Source organism: Xyrauchen texanus, chromosome 13 (genome assembly GCF_025860055.1).
Source record: "Xyrauchen texanus isolate HMW12.3.18 chromosome 13, RBS_HiC_50CHRs, whole genome shotgun sequence".
NCBI classification, from domain to species: Eukaryota; Metazoa; Chordata; class Actinopteri; order Cypriniformes; family Catostomidae; genus Xyrauchen; species Xyrauchen texanus.
This window is the reverse complement of record NC_068288.1, coordinates 5209926-5228109: the sequence shown is the minus strand read 5'-3', so window position 1 is coordinate 5228109 and position 18184 is coordinate 5209926. Positions and strand designations below refer to the sequence as shown.

The window sequence follows — 18184 nt, the reverse complement described above, 5'->3', positions numbered from 1 at the left end:
TGGTTGTGTAGCTACAGTTCCTCAGCATCTAATACTGTATTTCTTTACGCGTCTTCTCCCTCTGTTTTTCTGTCCTTGCCCAAACTCTTCCCATCTATCTTTCTTTGATTCATTCTGCAGCATTTCTAGCTGTGGGTCCCTCCTACACCTCCTCTAAAGGTAACATGCCACTGTCTTTCCTACTGCTTGCCTCTATTTTTTTTTAAGCAAGTAGTTGGCCGCATGTCCTCCACATGTCTGGTTTTATGCGTGTTATCTAGGTTGTAGCAGAGCAGTTTTTAATAAAACTCATTTGAAAGTGGTCACATAATGGAATTGTTTTCTTTTTATTTCTTTTTAAATAGGAGTACTATGTAGACACAACAAAAATGTCCTCCACCATCCATTACTGTTAATATTAATAAACTGATTTTAAATAACTACTTTTGGTGCAGGACATTATATGATAACATTTACTGTTAAATATGGCCCTACACCGTTCCATTGTCTGAATAATGTAAACATATATAGATATCACAATAATGTAAACATTGGTAGACTTTATAGATATCACAGTTTTATCTTCTGTTAATGCATGATCTTCTGTAAAGGTGCTTTGATACGATGTGTGTAGTGAAAGGCGCTATACAAATAAAAATGACTTGACCTAATAGTCTAGAGTAGAGGGGGGGCCTGGGTAGCTCAGCGAGTTTTGACACTGACTACCACCCCTGGAGACGCGAGTTTGATTCCAAGGTGTGCTGAGTGACTCCAGTCAGGTCTCCTAAGCAACCAAACTTGCCTGGTTGCTAGGGAGGGTAGAGTCACATGGGGTAACCTCCTCATGGTCGTGATTAGGGGTTCTCGCTTTCAATAGGGCGGGTGGTAAGTTGTGCATGGATCACGGAGAGTAGCATGTGTTTTGGGCTTGTTTATTGTCAAAAGTCCCACTTTATGAAACATATCTTAATTGTTTTCTGGTTATTATTGGGATTTTTGATTGAACAAAACTTTCGGCAGATTAATCGGTTATCTTCCTTTTCTACCACCTTTATTATCGGTATCAGCAATATCCACTATCCGTTGACCTCTAATTTCTTTGCTTGCATGCTTGTGTTCCTGTATATTTTATCTGACTTGTTGTCTGTCTTTCTTGCTGAAGTTCTGAGTGCTGATCGGGTGGAGCAGATGACCAAGACCTACAATGACATCGACGTGGTCACTCACTTACTGGACGAAGTGAGTCATGTGTTTGGTCAGCTAACTGTGAGGAGAAAGTGCTTTGATTAAAATGGTCCCTGATTGGCTATCTGGTGTTTTATGATTTCACAGAGGGATCGGGATCTGGAATTGGCCGCTCGGATTGGTCAGTCCCTCTTGCAGAGGAATCACATACTTCAGGAAAGGAATGACTCGTTGGAAGAGCAGCTAGCGCAGACCGTAGACCAGGTACAACATGCACCAAGGTGGAAAGGCACATGCAGTACATGTAAACAAATTGTGAATAAACTTGTAATCTGCACATCCAGTGTATGTTAGTGAGTTACTGCGATGCTACTAACTTCATACATTTTTCAGTGGCATAACTAATTAAAATAATTGTGTAATTTTTACAGTTATTTTCTGGAACAAGTAGTCAAAGATGCCGTATCAGTTTAAAAGAAATTTAACTTTTAAAAATGCTGTTTCAAGATACATAAATTTTGTTCCATTTCATTACGCTGTGTCTGGCTTTTTTGAAAGCAAAAACCTGTTCGTTCGGACAATGAATGTCCCCTGAAAGAGATCCTCATTTCTTTTATTCCACACAAATGCTGCTAATTTAAAAAAGAAAAAAGTTTGGGGGCCTGGGTTGCACAGCAAGTAAAGACGCTGACAATCACACCTGGAGTCGCAAGTTTGAATCCAGGGCGTGCTGAGTGCCTCCGGTCAGGCTTCCTAAGGAACCAATTGACCCGGTTGCTAGGGTGGGTAGAGTCACATCGGGTTAACCTCCTCGTGGTCGTTATAATGTGGTTCTCACTCTCGGTGGGGCGCGTGGTGAGTTGTGCGAGGATGCTACAGAGAGTAGCGTGAATCCTTCACATGCTCTAGGTCTCCACGGTAATGCGCTCAACAAACCACGTGATAAGATGCGTGGATTGACTCTCTCAGATTTGAAGACAACTGAGATTCGTCCTCCGCCACCCAGATTGAGGTGAGTGATTACACCTCCACGAGGACCTAGAGCGCGTTGGGAATTGGAGAGGAAAATTTGGGAGAAAACTAATTAATACATATTTTTTTACACGTAATATATTTATTACACATAGTTACATAATTACAAATATAATGCCCGTTAAATTGCTTCAATTTAGTATGAACTACATTTTCAACAGGGTAGCATGACTGTAGTTTAACTACTTAACATTATGAGTAGCTTGCTGTTCGGCAAGTTACATTTGCATTACATTAGATTAACACTGATACCCATAATCTTTCTCTCAGGTTCATCAACTTCAACATGAATTGGGAAAGAAGAATGGACTCCTGCGCATGGTTGCGAGCGCCAGCGAAGAGAGTGAGACCGACTCCAGTTGCTCCACGCCACTACGCCACCCGCCAACTGCAGGAGCCGCTCTCGCACTCAGCCAGCTGGAGGCGCTACACGCCAAACTACAAGAGCTGGAGGAAGAAAATTTCTCACTGAGATCAGAGGTATGTGTGCATTTAATGTCTTTCAAATCAGGTTTGGTAATAAGATGCAATCTTTCAGGGGACTTTTTGATCTTTTGGGTGGGCAAATGGTTGTCTCTTTATTGGACCTGGAGGGGTGCCTTAGACTCGGCCATGTTTCAACAGTTATTTTAGGAGTGTTAGATCATTTTTATAAAAGAATGGACATGACTGTGAGCTCTGATGATCTGCAGGCCTTTCAGCTGAAGAAAGAGACAGTCACATACGAAGAGAAGGAACAAAAATTGGTGAACGACTGTGTTAAAGAGATACGTGAGTATCTGAATATTTAGACATTCTGCTTTTGTAACAAATTTCTGTCTTGCTGTCTACCGTCTTGGTTCTAAGGGGCCATTCACACAAAATAAAGCATATTTTCTTTCAGCTACACAGTTTTTTTCCCCTTTTCTGTGTAAGCATGCACTGAACAGACATCTTTGACTGTTGCACAACATCTTGCTGTTTTTTTTAAGCATCTCACACGTTTATGACAATGTGTCAATTTAAAAGAACTCCGGATTGGGGGGCCTGGGTAGCTAAGTGAGGATTGATGCTGACTAAAACCCCTGGAGTCACAAGTTCGAATTCAGGATGTGCTGAGTGACTCCAGCCAGATCTCCTAAGCAAACAAATTGGCCCGGTTGTTAGGGTGGGTAGAGTCACATGGGTAACCTCCTTGTGGTCGTGATTGGTGGTTCTCGCTCTCAATGGGGCGCATTGTAAGTTGTGCATGGATCGCGGAGAGTAGCATGAGCCTGCACATGCAGAGTCTCTGTGCGGTGTTATGCAAAAGGAGCCACTTAATAAGATGCGTGGATTGGTGGTCTCCGAAGCGGAGGAAACTGAGACTTGTCCTCCACCACCCTGATTTAGGTGAGTAACCAACGCCACCACGAGGACCTATTAAGTAGTGGGAATTGGGCATTCCAAATTGGGAGAAAAGGGGAAAAAAGAAAGAGCTTCAGCTTTTAAAAAATGTGCCATGTGCAACCTGCATTCTGTTCCATTGGTTGCACTGTCAGTTTTTTTTAATGTTAGAATGCATACCGTGTGAACGCCCCCTAAGGCGGCATCATAACTGAAAATGGAACCTCACAGTTACTGATTTAAAATGCCCACTCAACTAATGATCATGCATTCCACACAAACAGTGCATTAAGCACATGAGAGAGACTTGACTAACTGTTCATTTCAGTTAGGGTGGGAAATTATTACCCGCCACCAGCTTGCGTCTTTTTCACATTTGCGGATGTTTTTTGCATTTACCAGCCAGTTACGGATTGGCCTTTGACAAAAAATGCTCTTGTTTGATTACAATGGCACAATGTCATTTGCGTAACAAAAGATTTAAAGTAATATTACTGGTTCAATACAACCACTAAAAAAAATTATTCAAATAAGAAAAATAAATGAATAAATAAAGCAAAAAAATTTATTTTGACTCATCCTTAATTTTCTTGTTACAGTAAGGCACTTACAATGGAATTGCTTGAGGCCAATTTTTGGAGAGTTTAAAGGCAGAAATATGAAGCTTATAATTTTATAAAAGCACTTTAATTATTTTAAAACTCATGTGTTCTTATTTGAGCTGTAAAGTTGTTTAAATTGTCGGGTTTTTTTATTAGGGTTTATGGCGTCAAATCGTCATGGCAATGAAGTTGTAAAAGTTGCATATAACTTTACAAAGAAAGGGTTAGTAAGAGATTTATCACAGTAAAATCATGTTAATATGTATAATTTTACGTCTTTACGCCTTGTATACTTTTAACAGTGAGTATTTAAACATTTACGGATTGACCCTCATCCACTAGTATATGCCTCACTGCAACCCAGATATTTAATTTGTATTTCTTTTTTATGAAAAGGAGGGACAAGTTTTTTTTTTTGTTGTAAACAAAATTATGCCACAAATGCTGTCGATTTGAGGTTAGCTTGTATTGAACCCAGAATATTCCTTTTAAGTTTTGACAAACTTGCAAAAGAATTCTTCATAGCATATTTTTGTTTATACATGAGCGTGAACCGGTGTGGTTTGCTTAAAATTTTCTGTAAGTACACACGTTTTAAAAGTGAAAATATTAAACAATGAGGACAGATTTCACTGCCAACTCACTTCACTTCACACACACACAGTTCCATTGCAGGCTATAGGAGTCCCCTTTTAGTAAGGTAAACATCGTTCAGAGTCACAGGTCCCATCTTGACATGTTTAAAAAAAAAAAGACAATGAATATTTGAGGTCTTGTGGGACCTATATATATATATATATATATATATATATATATATATATATATATATATATATATATATATATATATATATATTAAACAATGAGGACATACTTCACTGCCAGTTCACTTCACTGTCACTAACTTGTATATCTATACTGTGTGCGTGTGTGTGTGTGTGTGTATATATATATATATATATTAAACATTAAACAATGAAGACACCCTTCACTGCCACTTCACTTCATACACACAGAGATCCATTGCAGGCTATTGGAGTCCCCTGTTAGTAAGGTAAACATCGTTCAGAGTCACAGGTCCCATCTTGACATGTTTAAAAAAAAAAGACAATGCATATTTGAGGTCTTGTGGGACCTATATATATTAAACAATGAAGACACCCTTCACTGCCAGTTCACTTCACTTCATACACACAGAGATCCATTGCAGGCTATTGGAGTCCCCTGTTAGTAAGGTAGAAGTCGGTCAGGTCCCCTCTTGGCATGTTTTTTAAAAAACAAAAAAATTTATATTTAAAGTTATATCATGAAAAAAGACCTTAAAAGAAAATTTTGTATGTCATTTTTGTTTCTTCATAATGACCAGAATCAGTAGTCCCCACTTGGCCAGTGTAGAGCAATAGTCCCCTGTTAGTAATATAAATGTGTGTGTGTGTGTGTGTGTGTGTGTGTGTGTGTGTGTGTGTGTGTGTGTGTGTGTGTGTGTGTGTGTGTGTGTGTGTGTGTGTGTGTGTGTGTGTGTGTGTGTGTGTGTGTGTGTGTGTGTGTGTGTGTGTGTGTGTGTGTGTGTGTGTGTGTGTGTTTCAGGTGAGTCCAACAGTCAGATAGTAAGTCTTGCAGATGAACTGTCTAAGAAGAATGAGGATGTACTGAGACATCAGGAGGAGATCACGCAACTCCTCTCACAGATCGTAGAGCTCCAACACAGAGTCAAAGAGGTCAGAAGGCACAATACATAACACATTATACAACAGTTACTGCCACTGTAGACACAGTTAGGGCTGGGCATCAATACAGATTACACAAATGTATTCGATTCTGGTTCACAAGCTCTTTCACTGGTTCACGATTTGATTAGATTATGATTCATTTGGGTATATTTCAGTTATGTCCTTTTTAGCCAATTTGTTTTGCTAATAAAGTCAATTTTTGCCTATGGGCAACAATTTATCGGTGTAAGTAATATATCAGTCTACCCCTATACAGTTTGATTTAGGTTTTGATTAATTTGGTTATATTTCTGTTATAATGTCCTTTTTTGCAAATATTTTGATAAGTCCATTTTGCCTATCGGCAACGATTAATCTGTAAAACCGATATATCGGTCTAACACAAGTATATTTCAGTTTGAATTTTCATTTTGCCAATACTTTTTGCTGAGAAAGTCCATTTTTGTCTATTGGCAACAATGAATCGGTAGAATCGGTATATCGGTCTACCTCGATACCATTTGATTCGATTCGGATTAATTTGGGTATGTTTCAGTTATAATGTCCTTTTTGCCTATCTGCGACGATTAATTGGGTAAAACCAATATATCAGTCTACCTCGATACGACTTGATAAGATTCCTGTTCTTTTGAGTATATTTCAGGAAAATATTCTTAAGACAAAGTATATTTTGTATAAATATACAGTCATGTATGTACATGTTTGAGTACATCTGTGTGTTGTTGGTTTGTCAGTTGGCGCTTGAGAAAGAGGAGTTGAGAATTCACCTTCAAGCCTCAAAGGAAGCCCAGCGACAACTCACTGCTGAGGTAAACATCTACAAACACACATGTTTGGAGTATGCACTGCGTCAGTAACATACAGTTAGCTTAAACAAAACTGTCTAAAAATCTGGGTTAAGAATGCTAATTCTGACTGCTGAGTTAAAAACCCACTCAGGTTTTTAAAGACTGTGTTAAAGACTTTGTTTGTATTTATCCACTTGATTTAAAGTTTTAACCCTTTAAAGTGATGTTTGCAAGTGTTAAGACAAAGCAACTTAGTCACTGTGACTAGGAAAAGCCATAAGGTCATGTAACTTCATTCATGTGTGGTATTGTTGTGGTTTTCTTATCTGCGGTTGACACTATATTATCATTGCACTTAAAGGCTGGAGTGATATAACCGAGGCTACGGTCACAGGACAGAATTTTAGTTAATGAACAATGCCGTGAACATTTCACAGGAAAATGATAACATCTTTTATCTCCTGCTGTATTATTATGCTCTCTGGTTTATTATAACAAAGTGCAGCACCCTGTACAATATATACATGTTTGTGTTAGTTGAAGGAGCTGGCAGACAGGAATGCTGAGTGTGTGGGAATGTTACATGAGTCTCAGGAGGAGATCAAGGACCTACAAAGTAAGAACACACCATCTGCAGGCCTGCGCAGACACATGTCTTATGGACTGTACCCAATGGTGAGAAACAGTTTACTTTCTCCAAACCTACTTTCTCCCTCATATACACACTTTTGTTTTCTTACTTTTCCATTAGAGGTCGACCGATAGTGGATTTTGCCTATTCTGATAACTAAAGTAGTGGCAAAACCATTTAACTATTAATCAGCTGATAGTGTTTTTTTTTTTTTTTTTTTTTTAACTATTTATAGAATCAAAAAAACAATTCTTGGTCTTTCCTAACTATGATGGGCACACACCCAAGAGTCCATAAGTTAATAAATTCCCAGGTGCAGTTTATTGTTCCACTGAAATCACAATATAACCAAAACAAATGGAGATTTGTTGCATAACGCGGAACTTTTAACTACAAACGAGCCTGAAACCCACCAGTGACTCTTATTTTGAAGAACGTGGCTCTGTTATAAAGCTTAAAAGTTTATTAGGCTATTTATGAAATTATGCTTTTTATAGCCTATATATTCACAACATATATATATGTTATATATATATATAAAATAGTATATCCTGGCCAATCCCTGCATCGCATGTAATTCGCGGTTCCTGGACCTACACCAGTGTGTGAAAGCGAGGAGATAGAAGCCGGCCTCCCAAGGAGAGGAGGTGATGAGGCAGTGTTTCCCATTAATTAGGTAGATCGTGTCCCACCACAGTTTTGTAATGAACCAAAAATATTTTTACACTTCTTATGTATTATTGATGCATTTAACTTTAAAATTTACAAAATTGTTTTCTGGGGCAGTATGCCCTCTGACCCTCCTAGAGGGTCTGAGGTCCACACACCACAGTCTCACAAAATACTGTGGGGAAACACTGGATGAGGCAATATTCACATCAGGTGTGCCTTATCCGCTGCCCAAACGAGGCTTATTCAATTGTATCTCTTTTTGCTCCTACCGACTCCCATTGTGAGCCTGGCTAAAGGATGGCCCTCTGAGGCGGGGCGATGAAAACGAGAGGGAGAGGCTGGTCCTTTTACCACAATATTTATTACTATATACACTACCGTTCAAAAGTTTTGAAACACTTGACTGAAATGTTTCTCATGATCTTAAAAACTTTTTGCTCTGAAGAAGTAATGATCTCCGAGCAACTTAATTATTACTCTTGCCTTGAGACCTCGTGCTCCATCATGCTGAAAAATGCACGAATCATCACCAAATTGCTCCTGGATTGTTGGGAGAAGTTGCTCTTGCAGACAGTTTTGATACCATTCTTTATTCATGGCAGTGTTTTTGGGCAGAATTGTGAGGGAGCCCACAATACACCACCAGTGCAAGTTCTGCACTGGTGGTGACACGATTCCATAGCTGACTCCTCAGGAGGAGATGGTCCTGGCACTTGCTGGACGTCCTGAAGCCTTCTTCACTGCAGTTGAACCTCTCTCCTTGAAGTTCTTGATGATCCGGTAAATGGTTCTTTCAGGTGCAATATTCTTTGCCGCAATTTCCTTGCATGTGAGGCCATTTTGATGCAAAGCGATGATGGCTGCACGTCTTTCTTTAGAGGTAACCATTGCTAACAAGAACACAATGATTGGAAGCACTTCTTCCCTCCTTTTATAGCAAATGGTCTGCTCTTATAATCCAATCAGAATGATAGAGTGATTTCACCTGACTAGTACATATTCACACTTTCCCAGGTGCTGCTGATATGATTAGTGAAATTATGTTAGCTGGTCATTTTGTGCCAGGGTTTTTGTGACAGTTCATCAATGTGAATCAACATTACAACAACTGAAGCAGAAAACTTTGCGAAACACAAACTTTGTCACTGCCAATCATTTTGGCCATGGCTGTATATGTGTGCGTGTCTGTATTATGAGGAATATTGTGCATTATTTTTACAAGATATTATGTTGGAGATCCAATGTATGTGCTGCAAGGTACATTGCATGGTCTCGGTTCAATTTAGAATACTTAATTTTCTAATCAAAATAACCAAATTTAATTGAGGATGAAATATGGATCCTCTAGCGCAGGGGTGGGGAACGTCAGGCCTCAGGGCCTTATAAGGCCCGTGAGACCATTTTACCCGGCCCGCGAAGAAATTTGAGAAATAATTTGAAAACAAAAAATGGCCGTTATTCAATTCACCTGAAAAATAAATATATAGATTTTTATTGATAACACAAAATATTGTATAATAGACAGACCTTTTAGTGTTTTTGGTGTGTAAGCTCATAACGGAATGCGTACATTCATTTCAACCCACAATCAGAAATTGCAAGCAAGTGTATGGCCCGCGAATAATTTCGTAATTACTCAAATGGCCCTTAACGGAAAAAAGGTTCCCCACCCCTGCTCTAGCGCCAGCCACATAGGAACAAAGTAATAAAGAAAAAAAAAATTGCCTTGATTTTTGCCAATAACTGATACATTTTGAAAAGCAGTATGTCAGTCTTCTGCTAGTTCCCATTTAACATCTACTGCTTTTAAAGTTGCAAATTTTTTTTCTAATTAAACTTTTGTTCCTTAAATTAATTGTAATTTTGAAACGCATATATAAAATCATGAGCACGCACATGAGAAGAAGACCCTGATCATATCGGTAACCTACATGGAGAGGGTCTGCTCATGGGGGGGTGTCTATGCTAAGATCACATGGCCAGCCGAATATACTTGCTTAATCTATTATTAGACTCTCTCACTCATGTGTTCAATTTATCATGGCTGACTCTGAATAGTGAATTTCTACAGTGGCATCAGCATCTGAAAACTGTTGTTTGATGTCGCATCCACACCCCTAGGTGTCAACGCAAGACCAAGAAAACGGGCACAAGAATCTGCTCAGTGCACCTTTAATAGAAGTGAATTTGTTAACACTTGAAACCTGTACACACAGAGCATTAGAAAGACATTCATAAAGCAACTATCGGCACAAATTAATCGGTAAAACCGATATATCGGTCTACCTCTAGTTTCCATTCACATCTACTATTATTAATATTAGTGAATTTTGTAACACATTACTTGAAACCTGTACACAAAGCATTAGAGAGGTATTCATAAAGCAACTATCTGCACCTTTTATTTGGTAAAGCATATAAATCGGTCTACCTCTAGTCACATCTAAGCTGTTCTGTTCTAAATATATGCAAATTTGGTAACACTACTCAAAACCTTTACACTTAATGTTTTGTAAAGGTATTCACAATACCTTATACATTGTGATTTATATATTTTATAAATAATTGTAACCACAGTGTGATGCATTATAATATGATATAACAAATTTAATTTTGTGTTGAACTTAATTATAACCATAGATATTAACATATTAAAATAAAAAATTATAACTGTAGTTACAATTATTAATTAAAGAACATACAACTTATCATAAGGTTTAGAACAAGGCATTATGAATGCATGTTGTTTTGGGTTTACTAAGCTACAAAAATCACAATCTTTGTTTTGATGTGCTTTAGGATTCTTTGGCAGCTGAGATTGAGGGCACAATGAGGAGAGATATTAGTGTCGAGGAGGAAATCGCATTTCAGGATCAGAGGTGAGACTTGCCATTCACACACATGCACACACTGTCATGAATCCATACCCAACTTACTCCTTGACCTTAATTGACTTTTGACCTCTGTCTGCTGTCGGATTGGAGGTCATCCCATAAGCGTGTGTTCCAGACGGTCCGGTCTGTGAATGAATCCGTGATGAGAGCAGCAGCCGCAGTGCTTCTGATCCCTGGATCAGCCCGCAGTGGCGTTATCATGTCCACAGTGCCCTCTCAATCACACACTCCAAATACAGAGGAGGGAGCTGCAGATCTGGACACCACCAAGTGAGTGGGATTGAAGACCATTTACATTTTTTCCCAAAAAATCAGCATCTTCATTTGAACGATCCCGATAGCGATTCTTAAAATCCCAAGATCTATATTAATTAAATTTGTGGTATGCTACTAAAAATGTCTGAGATAAGCCACCGGCTGGTACATTTTTTTATTTCACTCACCAATAATTGAATAGTATAGTGGTGAAGAAGTTCAGCACCAAGATCCTTTCACTGCGTGTTACGAGTAAAAGTTTGGTTTCACTCGTTTCGTGTTATGTGTCTAAAGACAAGATCCACGCAATCCATTTGTCATTGAATAATATTTATTTCAATACACTTTCTGTTCTTTAAAGTCAGTTGTTGACCTAAATGACAAAATTAGAAACATTAATTTCAATCACACATAGCACAGATGCTGTATGTATATATATATATATATATATATATATATATATATATATATATATATATATATATATATATATATATATATATATATATATATATATATATATATATATATATATATATATCTGTATGTGTGTGTATATATCTGTATGTATGTGTGTGTGTGTGTATATATCTGTATGTATGTGTGTGTGTATATATCTGTATGTATGTGTGTGTATATTGGGCTGTCGATTTAACACGTGAATTCAGTGTGATTTAATTTTACAGAACTTAATGCAATTAATCGCATGCCCACAGACCATAATAAGGAAGTTTCCTGAGAAATGCAAGCTTGTAGTACCACCTGTTTACTCAAGAGGGCAGTAAGTGAAATTTCAGCTGTATGAGCAATTTATACAGTGAAGAAAACACTTCGGTAGGCAGAACATCTCAAACATGCGTTACGGTTCTTGCGTTCAAAACACTCGGAGCGCAAATGCGATCTAAGGGATCTCAAGATATGTTTAAAGATTGAGTATTAAACTATATTTAACTTGACACAGTGACCTAAACATTTAGTTTATGACTCAACAGACCGGAGATGTTTGACCCAGGTGTAAATTAACGGGCCCTTAAACATGCCCTCATAATAAATCTCCAACTGATCGACAAATTCACTTGTGAAATGGATTGCTGTGAACTGTATGCCAATGATTGACTTTTTTATATATGTGTGTGTGTGTGTGTGTGTGTGTGTGTGTGTGTGTGTAGTTTTTAAATATTTAAAGATAATGTATAATTATATATTGATATAAATATGTATAATCATTATATATTGAGTTATTGTTATATGAAGGGCTTTCTCAGCAAATATTTGTATATGCGATTAATCGCGATTAATTAATCGGGACACCGTGTAATTAATTCGATTAAAATTTTGACGGCGTGTGTGTGTGTATATATTTTCTTCCCTGAACGACCTGTCCCAGTTCATTCAGACTTAAAACAGTAATATACTAACATATTTGGTCAGTAATTGAAGGCATGATTTACGACATGACTGATATACCACTTTAACACAAGACTGTGTGTGTTACAGAGAGAACTCACGCCTGGGTGAGCCTGGCACTCCGGGAGGAAATGACCTTACGTCTGCCCTACATCGCCTCTCTCTGCGGAGGCAGAACTTCCTGTGCGAACGACAGTTCTTCCAGGCCGAGAGAGATCGGAAGCTTCAGGAACTGGTTGCAGCAGAGTCGGAAGGGGGTGGGAGCGCGAGCGGCTGCAGTTCACCAATGGGAAGCACTGTCTCGTCTTTCACCAACCTATCAGAATTTTCTATCTCCTCGAGCTGTTTCAAGACCTTTCTGCCTGAAAAACTGCAGATTGTTAAACCAATGGAAGGTGATTGGAGAAGAAAACTAAAATTCACAAATACTGTTGATTAAGTTTAAAGGAATAGTTCACCCAAAAATGAAAATTCTCTCATCATTTACTCATGCCAGAGCCAGAGGTGTATGACTTTCTTCCTTCTGCAGAATACAAATGAAGACTTTTAGAAGAATATTTCAGCTCTTTAGATCCATACAATGCAAAAGTGAATGGTGACCAGAACTATGAAGTGCCAAAAAGTAGATAAAGACAGCATAAAAGTAATCCATTAGACTCCAGTGGTTTAATCAATGTCTTCAGAAGTGATATGATAGTTGTGGGTGAGAAACGGTTAAATATTTAATTATTTTTACTTTCACTTTCTTCTATTGTTTTTGTCATTTTGCATTCTTCATGCATATGAGGATTTATCACAAAAAAGGATTTGCATTGTATGGACCTACAGAGCTGAGATATTCTTCTAAAAGTCTTGATTTGTGTTCTTCAGAAGAAAGAAAGTCATAAACATCTGGGATGGCATGAGGGTGAGTAAATGAAATTATTTATTTAATTATTTTCAGTTGTGAATAATCACAAGTTTAATGCAATTTTGGGTGAATCCATCCCTTCAACTTGTACTGATCCTAGAACTTTCCTTTTCAGATGATTAATGTGAATCTTATTCACCTTTTTCCCTCACCTGCAGGTTCTCTGACTCTTCATCACTGGCAGCAACTTGCTAAACCCCACCTGGCCACTATTCTCGACCCCCACCCAGGCATAGTTACCAAAGGTTTCCACCCTCTTCCTCAGGATGATGTTTACCACCTGACAGACCTTGAAGAAGATGAAGACAAGGAGAGGCCACCATGGGAACAGAAGAGAAAGGGAGAGGAGGCACAGGACGCAAAGCAGAAAGAGGAAGATGAGGACGAGGAAGAAGGAATCACATTTCATGTGCAGTCATCGTCCACTCCAGATGAGAGGAAGGAGAAGAGGCATGTCCTAACCTCAACTAATGTCCTGCCTCTTCCAGTATCCCTCAGGAGCTCCCCACTGCCCATAGCAACAGCCGTTTCCTTAGCAACAGCAGTTAATCAGACAGTCAGCTCAGCACCTGCAGTATCAGGCGCAGCAGCTCCCCATTTTAATCTAAATCTCGGTTCTAAGGTGCCCTCTACAGGTACACAACTGTCTCTGCAGCCACCATTGAGTTATTTTAGAGATTGTGTGACTAGTTTATTAATGTGTTTTTCTTTGTGTTTAGGTGTAAATCCTGGAAAATATCAGAGCTCCACCTTTTCCACATACACTTTTACTACCTGTCGGATCCTACATCCTAGTGACAGCACACAGGTTACGCCCAGGTAATTTTGTTATCAAAATAAGATTTATTTTTATCATTTTTGCTCTGGTCTAGGACATTAATTGGTAGACACTGAATAAATTAAGAAAAGAAAATTGTTTAATGAAATGTGTATCCTTAAGATTTTCATTGCGTTGTACGGTGATTCTCACAATCCTGACTTGTTGGGGCCATATTTATCTCCAAAATCAAAAGAAAGAAATTAAAAATTAAACTGTATTTGCTTTAAAATTAAGCAAATTTATTTGAGATTTTTTGAATTAACATTTTCATGACAATTCCCCAATTGTGTGTGTGTGTGTGTATATATGTATATATTATTATTTTCTTATATATATATTATTATTTTCTTATATATATATATATATATATATATATATCTTTTTTTTTCTTCTTTTGATTTTGTGGTGAAATGTGACAATAGTAATCATCATATAAAAAGCAATGAGGTACTCAAGCTTGTGCTCAATGGCCTGTAGCTTTTTGCTTAATTATAGTACATCCAATTCTTGGAACAAGACATGTTTAATTTAATTCATGCATTTTCTCTCTCTGGCTCTTAGCACTGTCTGCAGTCTGTCTGTGAGTGACAACACACCGAGTTCTCTTCGGACTGGTCCTAGTACACCCGTCACACCCTGTAGACTGAGTTTGGGTGACTCCTTCCCCATTCGCCGCCCTGCAGCTCCCCCTGGTGGCCTTGCCAAACTCCTGCTAGAGAAAGGCATTTCTGCTCAAGGTCCCACTTTTGTGGCGCCGCCTAAAAAGCCTCTTTCTCTACGTCTTCTCCCAAGCACCCCCCCTAACTCACCTTCCCACTCCCCATGCTCCTCTCCCGTGCCTTTCGATTCACGATCCGCCTCGTCTGAAAACTTCCTGGCGTCCCGTCCTGCCGAGCTCTTCCTGCAAGATGTTTACGGGCTTAAACTCGGCCGTGCCTCAAGAACGGATCTCTTAAGGCCAGAACGTTCCCCTCAAGAGCAGTCAACCAAACCTGACCGTCATGGGGTCAACCTTGTTGAGCATCTTCGTAAGCTAGGCTTGGATAAAAAAGTGCGCCAGAGGGCAGATGCTGACGGTGCCCATGCACTAGAATCTGCCACATTCCTTGCAACAGGAGGAGGTAGCTTATTGGATGGACTTCGACGTAATCAAAGTCTCCCTGCCATGGTTGGTTGCCGTAGTGCATCCGTCTCCAGTCCATCCTTTCCTGTCCTGCCCCCACACCCTACTTCCCTGGCCCTTCCCACTCCACCATGGGGGAACCTGAATGAACCACGCCCCTCACGTAGACACGCCTCCCTTTCTCAGCCCCCACCCTTTGTGCATAATTCATAAGGCAGCGGGAGTGGCCTCAAACTGTACAAATTATAAATCAGTGGCATTGTTTTGGTGACTGACTTCATATCCTACACATTTTTATTTCCCCTCCTGCTTTCCATAAATTGAGAGGGAAAGAGGCTGAAAGAAATTTGAAGATGATACTGGGTTGTTTTTAAAAGCACAATAATGAAGTAGATGTGTCTTGTTGCCATGTTATTGTTGAAATGAAGATTTTAAAGGCCTTATCATAGCACTCGAGAGGAAATACAGACCTCTAATCCCATTTTTCCCCTTAAACACCATTTTTGCATCTTTGCTACATGTATTTCCTCTCTTTATTTTCAAGCCTTTTGTCCTTTATTTTGTCTGATTAACATATTGTTAAACCTTATTTTCTGCCAGTTAACTCATGGGGCTGTGGAGGCGTGTTTTAGATGCTTCAGGAAGGAGCAAGTACGTGGAGATGGTTGAAAGAAGGTAGGAAAGCAGGAAGGAAACAAAGAATGATGGATGTTAAGCAGGAAAGAAAGCAGGACAGACAGAAGTTAGAAAACAGGAAGGAAAGATAGGAAGCCAGAAGGTAGAAAGTTAAAAAAGCAGGAAGGAAGGAGGCAAGAAAAGAAAAATCATGAAGGTAGGAAGGAAGTCTAAAGGAATGTTATAAGACTGGAACTATGATGGTTTCTGTAAGTTTATTTTGAATATAGTGTCACCTTGATTTAGTCTCCTGGTGGTTTGCATGTAGAGCGTCAAAGGTGAAGTGTATAAAGAAGATTGGCGTAATGAACACAGAAATGAAACTGAATGGAATTTAAGAAGTACAAATAGAAGGTTGCATCTCCACAGCCTCATTTTAGGGGTCTTGATTCATTCAGAGGTTCTCCAAGTAGTTAAGCCATCTGTCACACACAACAGATGGATAATACCTTTCAGATGTTTAGTAGAACAAAACCCTATCTGTTTTGCAACATTATATCCAGTTGTAGGTGGCAGATAAATGTGTAGCTGTCCAACTGAGCCGTTATGTCCATAATTGTGCTATAAAATGTTTACGTCATACATACTGCCAGCATGCTAGTGTATCTGAACTAGCTATTAATCAGTTATCCAAATCATGTATTTATTCATTTGCACAGAATTAATTGGTTTTCGGTAAAGTTGGTGAAGAAAAGAACAGATCTGCAACGCTCAGGATTTTATTTACTTTGGGTTTGTACAGATATTTAAACTACTTGTAACCTTGTTATAATATTCAGGGACTGTGTATTTAAGGGAATGAAGTGATTGGTTCATATGTACACTAGATGTGTGAAAAGGTTCAAAGTGATGCACACAGATTTAACACGTTTTGGTTTAACATGATTCCATATCTGAACCGGAATGCAATTGCTCTTTGATTCCTATAATCGTTTTTTTTTTTTTTTATCTTTACTAGAGTAGGATACGTGTCAATTTAAGGTAATTCTTGATTGCTATTACATCCCTCAATAATCCAAAATACAATTAAGTTTTAGTGATAAAATACACACAACCTTTCTCTTATCTGACAGGCCAAGATAACCCCTTTTATTACAGTACATGGTCTTGACTTTGACCTTTGAACCCTGAGTGAATTGTTCATTGGCCCCATATGTGCTTCCTCGTCATTTTCACTTATACTTTCCACTATTTTCTAATTTTATGCACTTTTAATTTTCAACTCTTGTTGTTGTTTTTGTAAATAGACATTACCCATGTTATCTCTCAATACAGTAAAACTAGACGCTTAACTTGAGAGTTAATTATATTATTTACTAACCCATTTAATTTAGGAATGAGAGTTTAATATATATCATGTTTTTTAGGTGGAGTTTGAGAAGGGACTCAACTCTCAAAGACCTTGTATATGCATTAAAACCAAAATTATTTGTCCATTATGTCTGAATTGTAATTTTATAAGCTAAAATTGTGTGTCTGTGTGGTAAACTGAACTTTTTGTGTTTTGTAGTAAACCTAATGACAGCACAGGGAAAATAAATAAGTCTGCTTTAGAAACTTGTGTTCCAGGTGAGAAATGTGTGGGCTTTGTTAGATGCTGACAAACAAGAATACAAACTAAGCTAATTGTGACTTAAACCATGTTTATTGCATAATTTAGGGCTATCCGTAACCATTTCGGATCAAATCATACACACTTTTTAGAATTATACCAGCACGCCTGCTGCATATACTGTATACATTAACTGCTTTATGGTACTACTTAATGCACAAATTAAGTTTAAGTATCAAAGTGTCCTTCCATCCTGCTGCCATTCAGGTCAAAGGTTAATGCTTGAAGATGATGTCACACATTATGACATCAAGCACCAAGTTTTTACTTTTGTGCTAATGATACTGTTAATAAAGAGAGTTCTAGTCAGATGAAATACAGCAGTAATCATGCCCGATGTGTTTTCCTATATATTTGGATGCTGTTAGAATCCTGTGTCAGCATTGTTCTTTTGCATTGTTCTTTTTATTTAATAAAACAAACAAAAATCAATCTCTGTGTCCCTTCCATTCTGTACTTGGTAGTTTGATAACTTCACAGACAATCAAACAATAACTTTAATTC

General features: G+C 38.3%; 1 protein-coding gene across 5 annotated transcripts in view; it reads left to right on the top strand.

Annotated features, from left to right (window-relative positions):
* The window catches only part of LOC127653900 (trafficking kinesin-binding protein 2-like), a 40771-nt gene extending 22655 nt beyond the window's left edge, over positions 1–18116 (top strand). For 2 of the 5 annotated variants that reach the window (XM_052140745.1, XM_052140747.1), the window contains 13 exons: positions 1142–1218; positions 1312–1428; positions 2467–2676; positions 2889–2967; positions 5751–5881; positions 6628–6702; positions 7219–7356; positions 10784–10863; positions 10969–11148; positions 12631–12935; positions 13609–14085; positions 14170–14269; positions 14832–18114. In XM_052140745.1, the coding sequence (XP_051996705.1) occupies positions 1142–1218; positions 1312–1428; positions 2467–2676; positions 2889–2967; positions 5751–5881; positions 6628–6702; positions 7219–7356; positions 10784–10863; positions 10969–11148; positions 12631–12935; positions 13609–14085; positions 14170–14269; positions 14832–15606 (2744 nt within the window). In that variant the 3' untranslated portion in view covers positions 15607–18114. Of the gene's footprint in view, positions 1–120; positions 160–1141; positions 1219–1311; positions 1429–2466; positions 2677–2888; positions 2968–5750; positions 5882–6627; positions 6703–7218; positions 7357–10783; positions 10864–10968; positions 11149–12630; positions 12936–13608; positions 14270–14831 lie in introns of all 5 variants that reach the window. The other 3 variants (XM_052140744.1, XM_052140746.1, XM_052140743.1) reach the window with 3 other exon arrangements.
* The last annotated feature ends 68 nt before the right edge of the window (positions 18117–18184 follow it).